Source organism: Apostichopus japonicus, chromosome 15 (assembly GCF_037975245.1).
Source record: "Apostichopus japonicus isolate 1M-3 chromosome 15, ASM3797524v1, whole genome shotgun sequence".
Classification (NCBI taxonomy): Eukaryota; Metazoa; Echinodermata; class Holothuroidea; order Aspidochirotida; family Stichopodidae; genus Apostichopus; species Apostichopus japonicus.
This window is the reverse complement of record NC_092575.1, coordinates 8,268,612-8,286,994: the sequence shown is the minus strand read 5'-3', so window position 1 is coordinate 8,286,994 and position 18,383 is coordinate 8,268,612. Positions and strand designations below refer to the sequence as shown.

Genomic DNA, 18,383 nt, shown 5'->3' with positions numbered 1-18,383 from the left:
ATTGGTTGAGAGTCCCGCACAGCACTGTGTCAGTCGTAACGTGTTTGTAAACAATCTATTTTTAGATTACACTTATTACGCGATAGGCATAGGACTACAGGTAACTGTTGGCTATTTTCAGAAAGTTCGCAAGTGATGAAACATTAAAAAACCGGGAGAATAGAATATGAAACCGGGAGGCCGGGAGATTTGGGTAAAAACCGGGAGTCTCCCGGTAAAACCGGGAGCGTTGACAGGTCTGCTATAGTCTAGTTAGTAATAGAGCGTTCACATAAAGACCCTCACAGTACAAGAAAGAATATGTCGCAGGCGTTACTACAAAGGCAAGTTCGATTTATACATAATAATGTACATAATTAATACATAATCTCAACAAACTTTTGCATGATAGCTTGCTTTAGTTGGGGTCTGTACAGCATACCTTTAACATAGATCACTGGTCATGAAGTTCGTTCTGTAGGCCATGACACTTCCCAAACCACACTGACGGACAACTTCGTATAAATCGACTATAGTACCAGTTCTACGACAATGTCCCCAAAGCATTAAAACGGATGTCAACCAATAATCGTTAAAAAAGTACAGGCAATGACAATGACATTGAAAACGAACCTTTATATTTCTCTCGTATATACCTTATAATGAAAAGTACATACCAGTGCACGATTTCCTTTTTCTTCGAGTTCTGAGCGATTTCCTGCAAATAAATGTGTTTCGCAATCCAACTGATGGGAAAGGTAGTTTCTAGATATTATCACACTCATTGGACGTGTAAAGGCCAATTTGATAGCGCGAGAAGAAAAGCGATCCAGGCGTTGTGGGAAAACTGGCAGCGTTGTCGAAAAATTTACTCACAGTTGTGTATATAAAGCCTACTCATTTCGTATGGATAAGGAAACATGGAAAGTTTAATTTGTCCGTTGACAGGCGAGTAGCCAGCCTTCGTGGTCAGGGGAGGGGTGGGTAATTCCCCCCCCTCATTTAAGGGTCAGAGAATGCTTGTATTGATATGACTTTTATGACCATATAGACTACACTATGCTAAGAATTCTTTATAAGAGGGGGGGGGGGGGGAGGTCTCTCTTCCCCTTTCAATGCTTTTATATTTGTTCGGTAAGTGCAATCACCAATTTTGTACTGCTAGGATGTTAGTCGTACAGGGCAGGGATTTAAACTTTAATAAAGTGGAAGGTGAATATGGTGCTATCTTGTCCACAATTTTAATAACATTTGTGCAGTACTAATATAAAATGTTGCCGCAGTATATGTTGAGACTAGTGGAACACTAGTAGTTGTTACTCAGAGTTTCACGCGTTGAGCGATCATCAGACAACTGTTAGCTTCAAGTTATACTTCTGGGATAGGCCTATATATACTCATCGTCGAGATTACCGGGGATTATAGGATTATCGGTGTATTTATATCAACTCCAATCTGTTCAAAATTTTGCTGCAAGAATGATATATGGTAGAAGTACATATGATCATGTGACTGATCTATTCCATGATCTTCATTGGCTTAAAATCAAGGAGAGGGTGTACTTTAAAATAATATTGTGTTTAAGTCTGTTAGAGGACTGGGTCCTAAATATATCCATGATATGTTGGTAACTTCTGACCGTAGCATAAATACGTTAGGGTAAGTACATGTCACGCAGGCAAGGGCGTAGGAACCGGGGGGCTGGGGGGCGCCAGCCCCCCCCCCCAGTGAAAAATATGGGGGGCGGAAGTATCATTCCGCCCCCCCCCCCCCGCTCCGCAAGTCAGAAAACCCCTTTTTCATTTCCAAATGAGAAAAAAATCTCATTTGGAGCACCAAATTGCATTTAAGGCCAGGTGAAAATGCAAAATTCTTTACAAAATGGAGTAAGAGTTGAAGTGTGCTATATTGCACCAAATTGCATCTGAGGCCACCTGGAAATGCAAAAAAAATCCAAAGGGGAGGGGGATACCCCTCCCCTTGGACCCCTCCCCCAGGCCAGCCATCAGTCTTCAGCCCCCCACTCAAAAGTACCTTCCTACGCCACTGCACGCAGGTATCTCGTATTATATTGACCCAAATGGAGAAGGTTCTTCTTCTTCTTCTTTTCCCCTACCCCACCCCTACCCATACCCCTACCCATACCCCTACCAACGGATCACAGCTGCCAGTTTTCCCTGCCCACTATAGCTGTACTATATGGCGGACTTTAGAGGCTGCAGAGTTTTCAATATTTATCCAATCGGGAGAGATTTTATCCATGTAAAATTATACTAATATTTTCAAAATACTGCTTATGATTAGCCTAAAATTTATTCGTTGGGTAGAAATTATTCAAGTATATATAAATAGAAACTACAGACAATAAGTTCAACGCATGCAAGTTTAGTGTTTCCCTCCTTAATATTTGAGCCTGCTTACCGTGAATAAAACCAGGCCGTCAAAGTGGAGACAGCTATCATTCTTTGTGAAAATGCATGTTATGAAAACGGGTAAAAACAAATCAATAAAAATAGGCACAAAGACACAGATTGCATGTTTAACGCAGAATAAAAGCCTGCTCTTTCTGGAATATTTGGTGGCCCTAAAAAGAGCCGTTGAGTTCGTCGCTTGCTGGTGGTTCGGTTCATCAGATAGGAGGCTGTCGACAATCTTAGGAGAAATCTATGCAGTTTTTGCACGTTGGAAAACCTTTGCAGCACTGCGAAACGTGCTGATAAAATGGGTCTGGGCCCGTTTCTCGCACCCTCGCCTTCCGCTCCTCCTCGTCTGTCGGCCACTTATCTTTCTCCCAATCATGAACGTAGTTTATGACGTCTCACTTATATAAATATATATTGCACTTAACGCCGCAGCCTCTCAGGTCTAAACGGTACCAGGCAGGTTTCGGTACTAAGTCTCTGTTACTCTGGAGACATTGTCCCGGTATGCGATTTTTTTTCCAGGCGGCTCCGGCAGCACTCCTACTTTTGGGCGCTAGTCCAAACGTCCCAACCGGCCACAACGTGAGATTTTCAATATTTGAATCCACCAGACATTTTGAACTTATCATATAATATCAGAGAAATCAAGTGCATTTCCAACAGCGTCACCGGCTTTTATATATAAACGCACGAAAATAAAAAAGTTTCCAATAAGCATTTTGATTGCTTTTTATCTTCAATCTCTTTCATCTTGAAGGAACATGTTCCAACGAAACGGCCCCCGAAAAAGAGACAACGTGTATATTTGTAATTAATTAATTAAATTCCTTGCTGTTAACGATAACAACGTCGATGAAAACGTCGACGACGACCTCGTGTGAAAAACGCGAGTCCGCTTTAAAAATAAAAAAAATAAAGAAAGAAATAATAAATAGAAAAATGGGGATCCCGATATGATGCCCGTGTTCGCCCCGTTTGGACTGCCGAAATGACGCCCCGTGTGGACTCCCAAGGAGGGGGGGGGGGGGTGAAGTGGCACGATATATACTACTGAAGCAGAGCTTCCAGTCTCTCGTTTACCATTGATACTCGTATTTCGGATGCTGAATTTAGAAAATGTCCGCTCCACTTCCCGCACAACCGGTCCAAATTCGATTGAATAAAGGCCCAAAACATATTTGTTCGATTTCTGCCCCTATATATATAGCCTACAATTTAGTGGTTTGCACTCCTTTCCGATTGTGTGACCCTATGTAGGCTACCGGCGTCGATAGCTTTTCAAAAGTGTGGAGAACAAAATGCTTAAATGCACCGCTCTCTCTATGAAGTCTATTTTCAGTCATGATATGGGAATGAGGTATTCCACACTTCTGACACTTTGTGTGACACCTCTCTACGTTGTTCTCCCCCCCCCCCCCCTCCCCCGCTCATGGTCACACTTTCTCTCTCTCTTTTCTCTGTCTCCCTCTCTTTTTCTAGTTTTGGGAGGGGTGACTTCCCCCACTTCTCGCCCGGGCTACGCGCTCGTTCCAAGTGTGAATTTTCTAGGGCCTTTGTTCTTCTCCATGCTGTGGTAGCACTTTGACTGTAATTCACACATATTCCGCGATTTATGTGAGCGAAATATGCGCTGTAGGGAGTAAACAAATTTATTGCACGCGCGAAAAAACCCAAATCGTTGAAAAATCGCAGAGTCGACATAAATTGCGCCCTCAATAATTTGTCTGGTTCGGTGTCAGTATGATTGTATCAAGACAATCTATTTTGTGTTCCCACATTATGGCTTTGTGTCATATGCAGTTTCGACGAATTATAAATCGCCGCTGCAAATCTTGAACCGGGTACCTGAATGCCTATAGCTACTGTATACGCCTCTGATCGTGCTACGGTTCATATCTAATTGTCTATGTATAACATTTCCAGAATCAAAGGGACAAGAGAAAAGAAAATACATATTTGAGTGGTATAAGCGAAATTTCATTGATTTCATTCAAACTCGATCACTGCAACAGAAATTAACTTGAAACTGATAATTCGATTAAGAACGATTACAAAAATGACATAATCCAGAAAACAGGCTATATGTTAATTCATGGTTTTAATAGTAAACTTGAATTCAAAGCTAGTATCTTTGTGAGAGGCTTAGAGCCAGTAAAGACCCTGATCTCAGCTGGTGAAACGATTTAAAAATGTATGTAAAATAAATCAGAAAACGTTTTTCGGTAGAAAAGAAATATCTGACGTGCATAACGTATTAAATGCTTTGTATAGATTAACGCATGTTCAGAACATTTGATTAGGCTATAATTTTTTTTTTCTTCATTTCTATAGCGAAGCAAGGGTGGTTCAGCAACTATACACCGCAAGCTACAACTTGATTAGCTAAGCCCTCTAACCCCACCCCACTCCCACCCCACTCCCGTTCCATCTTCTTAATAAAAGGTTCTAACATCTTTCAACAAAGACAAAAACGAAATAAAGGGTAAGCAGTTAATTTTACATCATCGCCGTCAACTTTAAAATTTAAAACAAAGTGGAAGATAAGGAACTAATAATTATTTCAATTAAAAGTCTGCCAAGACAGAACCAAATGCATATTTTGAAGTACAATCTTCCCTTCAATATATCCGTCTAAACGAAACTATTCGCTGCTGACCAATCACTTTCTACAATATGGAACCTAAACGCACCAGTACTCTAAGGCAGCTGATAGTTTTGTATGACGTAATCAATCCACTGTGAGTAGTAAGAGACATTAGTGTAGACCCCTGGTTTGTTAGGTAAAGCACAGCCGTGACCCCAGCTGGTGATTCCTACCAGGAACCAACGGTCCTCTGCTGTATTTAAACAGACATATGGTCCTCCCGAGTCACCCTATAGAAGAAAAGAAAAAAACAAAAAAACAAATAGGCAAGCCAAGGCGTTGCAGATCTCAAAATGTGGGGATACACATGTACTGTAATGTCACCCCATTATAGGCACACTCGGTGCCTGGTTATGTACCCACCAAATGAAGTTGATGAACCTTGAATTCCACTGACCTCATGACTGTTGACAATTTACGTTAATTAATGCTCTAAAGATTAAATCCAAAAGTCATTATTCACTTTTCACAAGTTGAACTATACGTTGTCGTGTTTTGGATGTGCATAATAGCCACAACTAAATACCTAAACATAAACTGGCATATATAACCAAATTAAATTTGATCTAGTTTGAACTTACCTCAATTGATCACGTAAACTTTCGCGTTTTGTATTAATTAATGCAATGTAAACTTTGCGATATCCTTTGCCGGTTTAGGAGAAATTCATGTTACACTTTTTGTCACACAAATACTAGTATTACACACAAAACACACAAATGCACACCCTCACACACAAACACAACATTGTTTAACCCACCTCAAAAGTCCACCTCTCCCCTCCCCCACCCAAGGGATGCGAGGTGGGGAGAAAGTTAAGTATAACATGTTTTCAAATGTTGTGGTCAGAATACCGTATACATTATCTAATACCTAGTAGCCTACCGTACATTTCATGTAGGGAGGGGTGAATAAATATGAGTCATCGAAACCATTTATTACAAAAGCCTGACAATGCCAGTTCTATGCTATCATTATACTAACATAGTCTTAATCAATATACATAGACGCACACCCATATACACACGCAAACACACGCCGCGCACAATCAGATACGTACTAGCAAATATTTCATAGCCGTATTTTCGTTGGTACACAATTGAAAAGAAAGGGAGAAAAAAAATTAGATTTGCCGAATGGGCAGTGCAAAGAATATGATGGGCATCTCACACACCGTGTACGGATGAAGGTAATGAATGAACCACATCGACCATCATCATGGTATACTAACATAATTAAAGGATGTGAAGACTCGCGCAAAAAGAAACGTCTCATGCCGGTAATTTGACCTAGTTTCGAATGACGTGTAACAGAAGTGTTAAACACCACCATATCGATCCCAGAAAATACACACACAGCTTGCAACCGTCAGTCAGTGCATACAGCTGCGGTCAATACCCACAGCACAGTATACAAACGATACAGCGATGGACATCTCAGGTCCAGCTAAAGATAACAATTAAAGTATCACGTTTCATTACTGTCTGCATTTTGTAGCGACACGAACAAAACGGCACTTGCAGGCAACAGAAATTAACTTTTCAGTTGGCCGCACGCGGTTTGGGGCGAGTCTTCAATGCCTTTAAGATATACACGTTTCGTGACAGCCATACGTTAGCCAAATGCGAAATACGTTTGCAGTTCTTTCGTCACAACCATGGCCCTCCGTGAGAGTATCGTCACTTACTGGGAATGTGATACTTACTTTGCAAGCATCCACTCTTCCTTCCAGAAATCCAGCACAAAACATATCATCTTCAATTGAATTTTCGTACACATTCTCATGATTACATGTTTGATGATTTATTATCGGAAGACGGGCCTCTTGAAGCCATTGTGCTCGCCTACCAGATACAACTGTAAAACAAAACAAATATGTATCTCGAGAAACTTGTTCAATTTTAGAGCGCACAACCCATTTCCTCCTCCCATCCATACCTCCCTCCTCACGCATACACCATTTGCTCACTCGAGAAATTATAACATTGAGCTATAATTACTTCCATTGGGTTTGTATATAGTTTTTGGTAAAGGTATATATATATGCGCTCGCCGAACATGGAATATGGAGAGCCATATAAGAAGATTACAGGAACAAATATATATAAGTTACTATTGTATATTTGTTATGGAAATATATATAGGTTATATATAACATTAAAATATGAGTGTTACTTGTGACCTATATATATATTACGGAATAACTCATATATATGAGAAGTTATGGTCAATATATTCGGTGTATCATTTTTTGTCAAACACGGCGCCTCATACTATAGGCCAACATGTATTCGTTAGCAGTGGCGTAGGAAGGTACTTTTGAGTGGGGAGGGCTGAAGACTGATGGCCGGCCTGGGGGAGGGGTGTAAGGGGAGTCCCCCTCCCCTTTGGAATTTTTTGCATTTCCAGGTGGCCTCAGATGCAATTTGGTGCATTATAGCACACTTCAACACCCACTCCATTTTGTAAAGAATTTTGCATTTTCACCTGGCCTTAGATGCAATTTGGTGCTTCAAATGAGATTTTTTTTCTCATTTGGAAATGAAAAAGGGGTTTTCTGACTTGCGGAGCGGGGGGAACGATACTTCCGCCCCCCATATTTTTCACTGGGGGGGGCTGGCGCCCCCAGCCCCCCCGGTTCCTACGCCCTTGTTCGTTAGATTAATCGTCCATTATGCCTTCGGTGAAAATCACCATATGTTAGTAAAATTTCGCTAACTAGTCGAGGATACAGTAACATGTAGTCAATTTGACCAATCGCTGCCCAGGACTCTGTGTATTCTCTGTCACGTCCGAATCAGGCGTGATTCGTGATTGACAGCTTCGTTCTGATGGTTTTAGTCATCATTTATTCGTTATATTGCAGACACATGCATGCCTGAGTTTTGTTTATAAACATAATACAATACAGCCTAGCTTTGGTCTACGTTAAGGGACCAAACGCCGAACTGGCTTCGTCTTGGTGACCGAAAAAAAACTTCAAAAGGGTTGCATTAACAAAGACCCCTCCATTGCATATGAACAACTATAACTAACGTTGACATTCACCACGCACTACAATGACATGTGTTTGTATACAGTTGTTCTAGTTTCGTATACTTACTTTGGGTAATACCCCATCCAGTTGCATAGCATAGCAAATTCTCATCTTCTACATTCACGTTATTCCGGTCGACACAGGCTGGGCTGACTCTCTCGGTAAATGCAGTGATCGGAGTCTTGAGTACTAAGATTGCTATATCATGCCAGACAGAAAATTGGTCTAATGGTTCATAAGTTATTATGTCGGTAATTTTGCTTTGTATCTCACCGGTTGTCGGGTCTACAGTCTTTCTGTACTTGTGTTTACCAAGCTGTACCCGCCAAAGACCCTTCCGATTGCTATGAAGAAACAATGATGATACCGACGTTATATAACACAGAGCATATGTCATCTCGTCTTGGACTCAGTGACCAATCCCACAGGCGCGACAATTATGACGGGGGGGGGGGGCAGGGGACACGTCCCCACTTTTTGAATGGTGGGGGACACAATATCAAATGTTCCGCCGAATTTAGTGACTGACTCGTGTAGGAGCTAGGCATATCAGGGCTCTTAATGACTCGTGTATGAGCTAAGCATATCAGGCTTTTAATGACTTGTGTATCTCATAAAACTGAAGAGCTCAAACATTGTGCTGTGAGATTGATCGTTATTAATGTTTATTCTGATCTGTTCAACCTTTCCCCCTCATACCCGATGGAAAAAATAGAACTTTCAGCTGGTTTTAAAGAAAAATACAGGATTTCATATATAGCGTAAATTACATGAGAAACCGCGCCCATACACCGCTGAGGCTATATGCTATAAGCCAGCAGATAAGGAAAGCCCGCAGCATTCGCTAATCTCTGTTCCAGTATATTATTTTCCATATTTTATAGTATGTTGTACTATCACATACAAGCAAAATGACGCTAAATGTAAATTATATTGTGTATTCAGTTTAGTTAGCAATTCCACCCATGATGGTTTTAAGTGTTTCTGAGATAACATATATCATAAGAGTTTTGAGACATATATGGTGCTACAGGCCTGGGTGACTAAGCTGCTAGTCATGTTGTTATAACCTTGTTACTCATTATACCTTAAGTTCTAGCTTAGTAGTTATATACATACGCTCCCAACTTGACTATTTTATATGATGCAGGGCCATAGCCTGCGAGGGGGGGGGAGGGGGCGGGGGCAGGAGTCCCTTTGAGATTTCCACTTCCTAAATGAAAGGTCTACGATATAATGCCAACCTCAAGATCCTATGCACGTATTGTTGGAATGGTGTTCAATAAGAACACAAAGCTAATTTGAAACGTATAAATACGATCACGGATGCGATGACCGTGGGTTTTGTTAGAATATCAATAATCGTAAGAGAGCTTCTAAGATTTAACTTGCGTAATGTGAGACTACGGTTCATAACTAGATTTATTACGTCTATATGTTTTATATATGCCTATCAGTTTCATTGTTAGCCCCTATATCAGTGTCCCAATGATTTAACTAAGAATATTGAGGCCCACCTAATCAGCTCATTAACCCCCCCCCCCCTCAGTATGTCCCTTTGTGGCATGTAAACCAAATATTGATAAAACCTCATAACTAATTTACACCTAAATTCCCCATATGGCTTCCCCTCATCATATATAGGCTACGACTACCTTCAGAATGCCCTAGCGGCTTTTATATCTTCAAAGCAGAGCTAATCAAGTAAAGCGAAGTCCAACAAAGTGATTTTACCGAGTAAAATGTGTCTTATACCTTATAGTGTAAATTTCTAAAACATGAGATCTCAAAATAAAGAATGTTTAGATGCAACAACAAGGCCGAGAAGTGCCATTTCCGGTAATCTGGGAGGCATTTTGGGCAAAAAATTCTTGTTACACTACGCGCCCACCGATGGTGGCGCGTGGCTTATAGTTACTGTCATATGATAGTCCCTTTTGGGAAATGGTCCACTCATTGAAATTTCTTGAAAAGGCCCTGGTTTATACGCACATCAACGCACCACTATGTAACATTTGGGCGATACATAATGTTTCTCGATGTTAATCAACTGCCCCTGGGGATTCTAACCAGGCTACGCCCCTGAAATATCTACATTTTATGTTTATGTTTCCGATAAAGTGAATGTACCCTGATAGTGCTTTTTAAATGTACTCATGATCCATATTTGTGCATGTTTTAGACATCTGTATATAGCAAAATGATTTTATTCGTTTGTGCAAAGTTTTAGTATGTTTGCGGTTTGAGATTTAAGTTTCAATTTTATTATTCTTGAAAAAGGCCCTAAGTAACGCCCGGATGTTAAATAGATAATTCTTTCTTAATTAAAGTCAAATCGATTGTCAGTTGTGGCTTTTGTTAGAAGATCTTTATGACTAACATATCAATTCAGGGATCAAACAGAAACAGAAGTGGCCCTAATGCGGGCACCTGGACCCCACCCGATAAAGGCTTTGAGCCAAGGCTCCCGCAGACTCCTTAAGTTTTATCCATGTTCAGTCCACGATCAGACTTGCCCCCCCCCCCCCCGACACTGTGCCCTCCCCACTTTTAATGGTGAATAAGATACGATAAGCATTCATGTCGAATACATTTGAAATAAGGTGCAGACCATATGACCGGGTTTTAGCAGTCAAACTTAATGAATGCGTTTCAAATTTTGGTTGTTGTTGTTGTTGAAGTTTTACCTGTTTTTGTGGAAAAAGCAATGGGCGGCAGTGATTACGATCCTCTCGCTGACCAATGTACCACCACATACAAGCTCTCTCCTACGTGCAGCAACTTTGAACCAGAGTTGGACTTGCCATGGCCAACTCCCAGACACGGACTGCTCACCCCCAATAATTCGTGTAGTAGGAGATGCTGTGTGTCCCTCAATGTGTCTTATGCCACATCCAAGACCTGGGAAAATATACATATATAAGAACTATCAAGAATAACCGTTTTAGTGTAAGTGCAGTTTTGCAGGAAAAGACAGAAAACTAGAAGAAGGTTTGTTCAAGTTATCGGGGGTTGAATGGGGTTCAAAGGAGGAAATGGGGGTCCTCGTTTTTTTCATACCCGGCCGCCGCCTCTGAATAAGGTGTATATTATGTAGGGGTTAGTAATGGCAGGGTCAGATCCTTTCAGCTTAACAAACAACCATTCCGTCACTGATAGGACGAAATTGGAGCACATGGTAATGGACAATTCTTAGACACAAAATAATCCCCCCCCCCCTTAAAAGAAAAGAAAAGAAGGAATTACCCTGGTAGAATGCTGTAAACCACGAGGGCAGGAGGGTGACCAAACACTGATAAATTGATTCCTCAATGGAAAGACGTCCGGGTTTGACACAGTGAGTGTAAAAGATCGAATGATTTATGCTTCCCTAAGTGTTTTATTATACGGCACTGATTATATACACTTAGAAGCCATTGTAGTCATCCGTCATAAATATGTTAGGACCTGAAAGCCATATAACAATCTTAGGAGTTCCTTTGACTTACTCATGGAGTCTTTTTCAGGCTCTTCGTCGCATGAGGTTATTTCACATGGTAAGAGTTCATCATTTGGGCCACTACACTGAACTTGAGGAAAGCATACACGTCGACGGATCTTCGTTCCAGGTCCACAGGACGTTGAGCATTCTGACCATGGGGACCAGCGGGACCATCCACCACTATCAGCCCAATACACTGTATCCACTAACCAAATACAAAAATAAAATTGCAAGTTTAGCGACAACGAAGATGCCAAGTTCAGAAATGATAGTCACCCCTGCCCCCTCCTTTTACCACGAGAGGGGCTTTGCGCAGATTAAAGTGTTGTCTTTGTTTGCAACGTCAAATCAAAACTAGCCAATTAGTTCAAACAGAGATTCCAATTTCATGTGGGAGAAGCTAGGATATGAAAGTTACTTGATGTCACTGGGGCTTTGAATCGCCTAACGACGATGACTAACGAACAGTACAATGATGGAGCTATTAATCAGAGTAATACTTGTAAGGTTCAATGAAGCGATATCATTGTTAACATTTGTCAACAGGCCAGTAGCCCGATCAGGGCAGAGAGGCACGTTACCCCCTCACCCACCCCTCCCCCTCCCACCGTTCAGACTACTAGTGTACAAAACCTTCACAAGTTACAGGACATGTATACAGTAATGTGCCCCTCAAGTTCTTGGCTTTCGGGCCTGTGTGTCAATGAGAAATGATAAACCCTTTGGTGGATTAACGTCAGGAGGAGAAGATTGGTAATAAAAGAGAAAAGGAATACACAATTATGCAAATCAGATAAGATTGTTACGCAAAACAACTTTCCTTCGACCTCTTTCGTCAGTTCTTTCTTCTCCCCTCCCAAATTTCCGATGGAAAAAATCTGTTACGTCCCTCTCCTATACATACAATAGTAATACTAGTGAAATAAAGGGATATAGCTTCACAAAAAACAAAATGATTTTTTTTTGTTTTTATTTCATGAAGTCAACGCTTACTGCACGCTATTTCATCAGACTCGTCTCCGCAGTCGTTTACGCCGTCACATCGATACTCCTGACGGATACAGAACAGTCTATGATCGCACAGGAACGCTCCTCTCCAACAACGATCCTGAACTATAAATATATAAAAGTTGAAAAAGATATTTTTGTAACTAATAACATCTTAAGTCTAAATATACCATTGATCGGTGCCATGGACAACCCCCGAACGTGTCGGAGGCAACTTATGTGAAGGATGAACAAACGTTTAGAGATGATGTGTTGCTGATTAAGCAGCAAATACTCCCCCTCCCCCCCCCCCCCCATGTATGGCCGGATAATATTGACCAGGAAAGTACCGTATTTAACTACGGTCATGTCCGACCGGAAAAATAAACCAATTTGTATTTCTCATGTCACAGTAAATGTTGATCCCCATCCCCCTGTCCCCCCGCCCCCACCCTCCGCGGTGAGAATTGTCCGCTCTGAAAATTTACAAACATGTCATACCGTTCGGTCGGACTATATGATAATGTTTAGAGGTTCAAGTCATAAAACGCATCACGTATCTTTAGGTGAACGTTCGCGTATTTCTAATAGCTATCTAGCTGTGTTAATGTTTTTCGAATGAAAACATTTAAAAGAGTAGACTCACGGAGTGAGTAATGCTATATTATTTCAGATTTGCAACATAAATCAATTTTTGGTTTGAAAGTGGTTTGAAAATATCTGGTTTTAAAGTGATTCACCCCCCCCCCCCCCAACCCCATCCCCGAGCACACACACACGCGTCGAATCATCATTCATTTAGGCCATATCGACGCCATCGCCGTTATACTTTTCATGTTAAATCTGGAGAGAATATTCTCTATGAGATCAGTCAAGATATTCCAGTATACGGAGATCCAAATCCAATGACGAAAATCGTAAAAAAAACGATCAAAAAATTTCTGCTGACGAATTTGCATAGCGTACTTCCTGAATGATAGATTTGGAAGGAGGTAATAAGTGGGCGGTGCCCAAGAAGCAAGGGCAGTGTGTAGTTAGGTAGATGGGAAAGTGCAGATGTGGAGTTGGAGACATGTAGAAGAGGAGATAAGTAAATCAGTCAATTTCAACGACAAAAGTAGAAATAGTAAAGTGACAGTTCTTGAACTATATATGTTTGGTTTGGCTATGCCAGATTATATATTTACACCATAGGCCCTATTATTATCATCAATATATGGCAGAGTGCAGCCTTCTGCTATGAATGTGTGATGTTACTAATCAATACCTTTGGACTTGCTTTTGAAAACTATTTGTCATTTCCAAGATATACATTTGTTTGAACATTACTATGGTTTCCGTGCTTGTGCAGACGTTTTGTGAACAGTAAACCACCCGTCGCTTGACAAGTTCTTTGATAAAGGTTCGTTTTGAATCTTGAATCAGGATTTTATTCATACGTAACTGCCTGCCCATCGATGACGGCGCTTACTTACCTGGTGGACAGAGGGCGTGCATCTCGTCTGCTAAATCTTCACAATCCACAATCTCATCGCATAGCCAACTGAATGATATACACTTCTCACCTAGGTCACATGAGAAACACTCTGAAATAGAAAATGAGACTAAACATTATAACTCTAGGCGACCATGGTTAATTACGTCCTTATACTATGATATTGGCAGCTAATGAACATCTACAGTAGATAACACGGTTAATCATCCATTATACATGATAGTCTATAGCCTCTAGCATACCAGTACCTGTTGTTTTGTGGACGGTGCAGCCTGCTTCATCGCTAGTATCGTTGCAATCACTAACGCCATCACACAATTCGTCTCTGGAGAAGCAGGTACTACTATCGATGCATTTAAAGTCTGGACAATGCTCTGCAAGGAAATAATTTAAAATACTTAGAAAGAAACAGCTACTGAGAAACGTGATCGACAATATCCCAATCCTTTCAAGGGAGTCTTATTATGGTTAAGAATCGGAACGCTGCGGGCAAGTCTCGGGAGCGATTTGGGGAGACTTCGGGAACAATTCGGGTAAGAATCGAAGAAAATTTGGGGAATTTCATGTTCGTCCCGAGGCTGCCCAAATTGTTCAACAAGTTTTGCCCGAATTTGGATACCCCTGAATTTATTATTATTATTTTTTGGGGGGGGGGGGGGTGGGTGGTGCAGTCTGCTCTCCGCCTTGTACGAAGCTTTGACAGACTGGTAAGTAAAATAGACAAATATTCTTTGTCATTCTAAGCTATAACATTTCGATTTTTCTTATTTGCACCTGCAGTAGGGCGATAATAAAAGTAATGGGGATGAAATATGTTACAAGTTACTTCGGCATCGTTCTCCCTCATCCTCGCCATGTTCGCAGTCGACTCGACCATCACACAGTGACGTCAGCGGTATTGACGCCCCATTGTCGCAATCGAAATCTACAGAATAAAACATATCAAGTAGTAAAATTAATGTCAAGACAAGTCAACTCGCAAGTCGTTTCAAGTCACCATCCACAGCTGCTCTCATCTAAGTCAAGTCGTTATTGATTGATTTGAAGTCACAAGTCAGCCAGTATTATCTCGAGTGTAGCCTGTAATTTTAAAGGACTGGATCTTCTCATCTGTTTATATTCTTAAGCCCTTTTATGATCACCTCCGACGTGTATTATAACAGCAAACCTTTAATAGCTTTTCTCAAAGATTCTATAGCCTGCTGCTTTTTCTTATAAATAGCTGAATTTCACGCCCGTTCTATTCCAATTCAGGTACACCGGGGGTACCACCACGTACACTTCTAGGGATTTACCCCGTGGAATAAAATCAAGGGTGCTTCGCACCCCCCACCCCCACCACACCCTCCGGGAATACGGAATATTGCAACAACAAAACTCTATGGTGTACAGTATACATACACAACAGGTATGTGCGGTACAACCTATTACCAGTTGAGAATTGTTCAACATTGTTTGAAAAGTTGCAAAAATAGCACCGGTTTGCTTCTAAGGACACCCCATTATAACCAACTTTCTCAAAAGGGGCCCTAAGACCCCTCCCCGGGCGAGATAATATCTAAGCACCCACTTCACCCCATCCCTAGAACTGATGGTTGCACTCATGTACACTCCACGGGGTGGCTGCATTATTCAGCTAGGATCCTGCCAATTGGTAACATTATTCCAACTGTCCAAAGAATCAGCTGATCAATTTTTAGTTTCACAAACATCATATTGTTTGAAGTATTTTGTAGAATATACAATGATTGATATTGAATACTACAAGGGAAATGGCTTTCTGTTATACAACACTGCTAAACTGCCTTACAAAATTGTCCTGAATAAGATAGAAGTCAGAATTTGGATCTAGATAATACAGTAGGCCTAAGTCAACATGTCGACATAAACAAGTCTAAATTTTGAGATTTGCATCATTATCATGAATCGGCCTTAGTCACTGGTAAAACTTTATCCTTTCTGCTGTCATTGTTATAGCCTATATAGCGTTATGGCTTTTAGGTCCTATTTTTTTTTTTCATATCTTCCTTTGTCATTGATTCTGCTTTTTGGGATTTTGCTCCGTTTTATTCTCTCACATAAGATTTGGGTGCATGAAGTGCTGTGAGACGTTTGCTAATTATAGGATGCGTTATCTAAAAAATAAAAGGTGTGTTATTACTACGAATATTAATGAGATTTTTGGATACGTTGCATGAGTTGATCGCAAAGGCGCACTTGTATAATAAAACTTAAAGCATAAAAGTCATATGAGTTTGGTTTTGTGAGGTGGTGATGAAAAACTGTAAACGTGTAGGCTTTCATTAATCGATAAAGTGTAGGCTTTCACTAATCGATTTATCGTAGTATATGCGGCTTCATCAGGAAGACAATTCAAAGAGTGTAGTGATTTTTTTCTGTTATATCTACTGATTTGTGGCAACCATCAGTTCATCACTCTCACCACCAACACCCCCCTCCCCCCCCCCTCCCATGGCCTCTACATTTCATTTCCGTTCGATAAGGATGAAAGTGCGAATGTTCTGCTGCGTTATATGGTTGATATACCTTACCTATAGTTAGCTATTACCAACATTTCCCAGCAGTAACACTACTGTAGAGGTATAAGTCCTGCAATCTATCGTGCGTGAAACTATTAAAGATCTCTTATACTCACCGTTAGGTTGACAGCCTTCTGGTTCGTCCCTCCCATCAAGGCAATCTATCACCCCGTCACATTCCCAGCTTGGTGGCAAACACTTTTTTTCGTCACAACGAATCTGTTCTAGGCAGCAACCCCCAGTAATATCCTTGGTGCAAGATTCTAAGCTGTCCGACTGGCTTCCTAAAGATAGTAAAAGATACCTCTCTGATCGGGAAGCATATATCATTACTTCAACTTCACACCCGAAGTAAGTAAATTATTGATACATGCATAAAGTATCATTTGAGAGACACAAAATGAGTTTATCTGAAAAAAAAATATCTGCCGCACATTGCAGGATGCCAAATACATGCAGCAACAAGCCGCTGTCTGTTTTCGCTGTATCAGAAGTAGCCACAGGGATTAACTAAAATATGTCGGACAAGCCGGTCGAAGGCACAACCTTTTATTATGTTCTATTCTTTACATGCAATGGGTGAATGTCATGTCCATTTCAGCAGTTGCTTAAAAGAGGTCCAGAGGGTGGGTGGAGACTGGAATGTTAAGGTGAGGTATTGCTATATATATGTACGGGCCAAAGCTTTTAAATACACATGTATATGTATTGTATCTTCTGCACAAAAATACACACATATTTCACGTATTTCAAATTGCTCCGTGGTAGAGAGAGCAACAACTGCACACTAAACCTGGTTTAATCCCCGTCGACAGCATATGTTTAATCACAAAGCTTCTTGCTTAATATCGTAAAACCGCATAAAATGTAAGACTTATCAATCTAATTACAAACTTAAATCATCTATGTACATGTATATATATTTTAGGAAATACATATCCGTTGCTACATGTTTCCAAAACTGCATGGACACTCTGGCCACAATATGTACCGTAAATGAAAGTCTCACAATGCAATCTGTTTCAACCATTGACCTTCTTTATTAAGTTAAGTCGCTGTTTATGCGTTGAGCTTTCCTATAATTTGGGTTTTATTTTTATTTTAAGTGAAAGAAACTTAAATGAACGATATGAAAACTCAACGAAGAATGGAAATGTTCACACAATATAAGTCTCTTTAATTAATGGCTTTCCTGTGGATACTATTTATATAGTTGCATTGTCTCTTCCAAATACCCAAACCAAAGAAATGTATCTTCAGTTTAATGTGATAAAAAAAAAATAGAATTTACCTCGCTTGTACCTTGAAATGTCTGCAGTTTGAAAAATTTCGAGACTACCGCTACAACACGTTGAACAAATGACTGAAATTAAAATTATCCTCGCTAGGTTATCCATGATAGATGGCTGTAGTCAAGAACGAGCATGAACGGCGTGTCCTAACAAACGACTTATGCTGACTAGATGAAGCAACAGATACTACCTTTGGTTCTGCCATCAAAGCATGAAAGGACTAATGCTTTGAAAAACAAAACAAAAGAAAACATTTTTGAAATCGCAGTTAGTTGTGGCTTCAATAGTCTTCTCTATTAGTGAACATCAAGACGAATGAATACAACTTCACAGAATCTCTCTCAGAGAATTCGATTCTAGTTGCACGTACACTTTACCGCACTGCTTGCATACCTCGACGAGCAATGACACGGTCTTCTCTTCTGCATGGGCTGCCGCCCCGGTTTGCAGGCAAGGGCGTAGGAAGCGGGGGGGGGGGCTGGGCGACAGACCCCACCTGAAAACA

General features: G+C 40.7%; 2 protein-coding genes across 5 annotated transcripts in view; both read right to left on the bottom strand.

Moving 5' to 3' along the window:
* Positions 1 to 791, bottom strand: part of LOC139980702 (phosphatidylserine decarboxylase proenzyme, mitochondrial-like) — a 32,940-nt gene extending 32,149 nt beyond the window's left edge. Inside the window, exon 1 of the mRNA XM_071992550.1 lies at positions 657 to 791. The gene's annotated coding sequence lies outside the window, so the exon portion shown is untranslated. The remainder of the gene's footprint in view (positions 1 to 656) is intronic.
* Positions 792 to 4,363: 3,572 nt separating this feature from the next.
* LOC139981524 (uncharacterized) lies at positions 4,364 to 18,191 on the bottom strand. 4 transcript variants are annotated; one of them, XM_071993974.1, is made up of 11 exons: positions 17,878 to 18,191; positions 16,703 to 16,894; positions 14,873 to 14,971; positions 14,295 to 14,420; positions 14,027 to 14,137; positions 12,558 to 12,677; positions 11,572 to 11,769; positions 10,771 to 10,984; positions 8,357 to 8,427; positions 6,752 to 6,903; positions 4,364 to 5,276 (listed from the first exon to the last, which is right to left on the bottom strand). In XM_071993974.1, the coding sequence occupies exons 1-11, from the start codon at positions 17,981 to 17,983 to the stop codon at positions 5,100 to 5,102; spliced, it is 1,566 nt and encodes a 521-aa protein (XP_071850075.1). In that variant the 5' UTR covers positions 17,984 to 18,191; the 3' UTR covers positions 4,364 to 5,099. The 4 variants fall into 4 exon arrangements, with proteins under 4 accessions (XP_071850075.1, XP_071850072.1, XP_071850074.1 ...); XM_071993971.1 differs by having other exon boundaries at positions 8,150 to 8,427; positions 17,878 to 18,188; XM_071993973.1 differs by having other exon boundaries at positions 8,150 to 8,427; positions 16,703 to 16,870; positions 17,878 to 18,186.
* Positions 18,192 to 18,383: the final 192 nt, after the last annotated feature.

Bases quoted from the DNA above. Each gene is read 5' to 3' on its own strand.
- LOC139981524 (XM_071993971.1), bottom strand. From the start codon at position 17,983: ATGGATAACCTAGCGAGGATAATTTTAATTTCAGTCATTTGTTCAACG. The intron at 8,428-10,770 runs GTAAAACTTCAA...GTTTCTTCATAG, and splicing joins TGCTTTTTCCACAAAAACAG to CAATCGGAAGGGTCTTTGGC. The intron at 6,904-8,149 runs GTAAGTATACGA...TTTGTTTTACAG, and splicing joins TGGATGGGGTATTACCCAAA to TTGTATCTGGTAGGCGAGCA.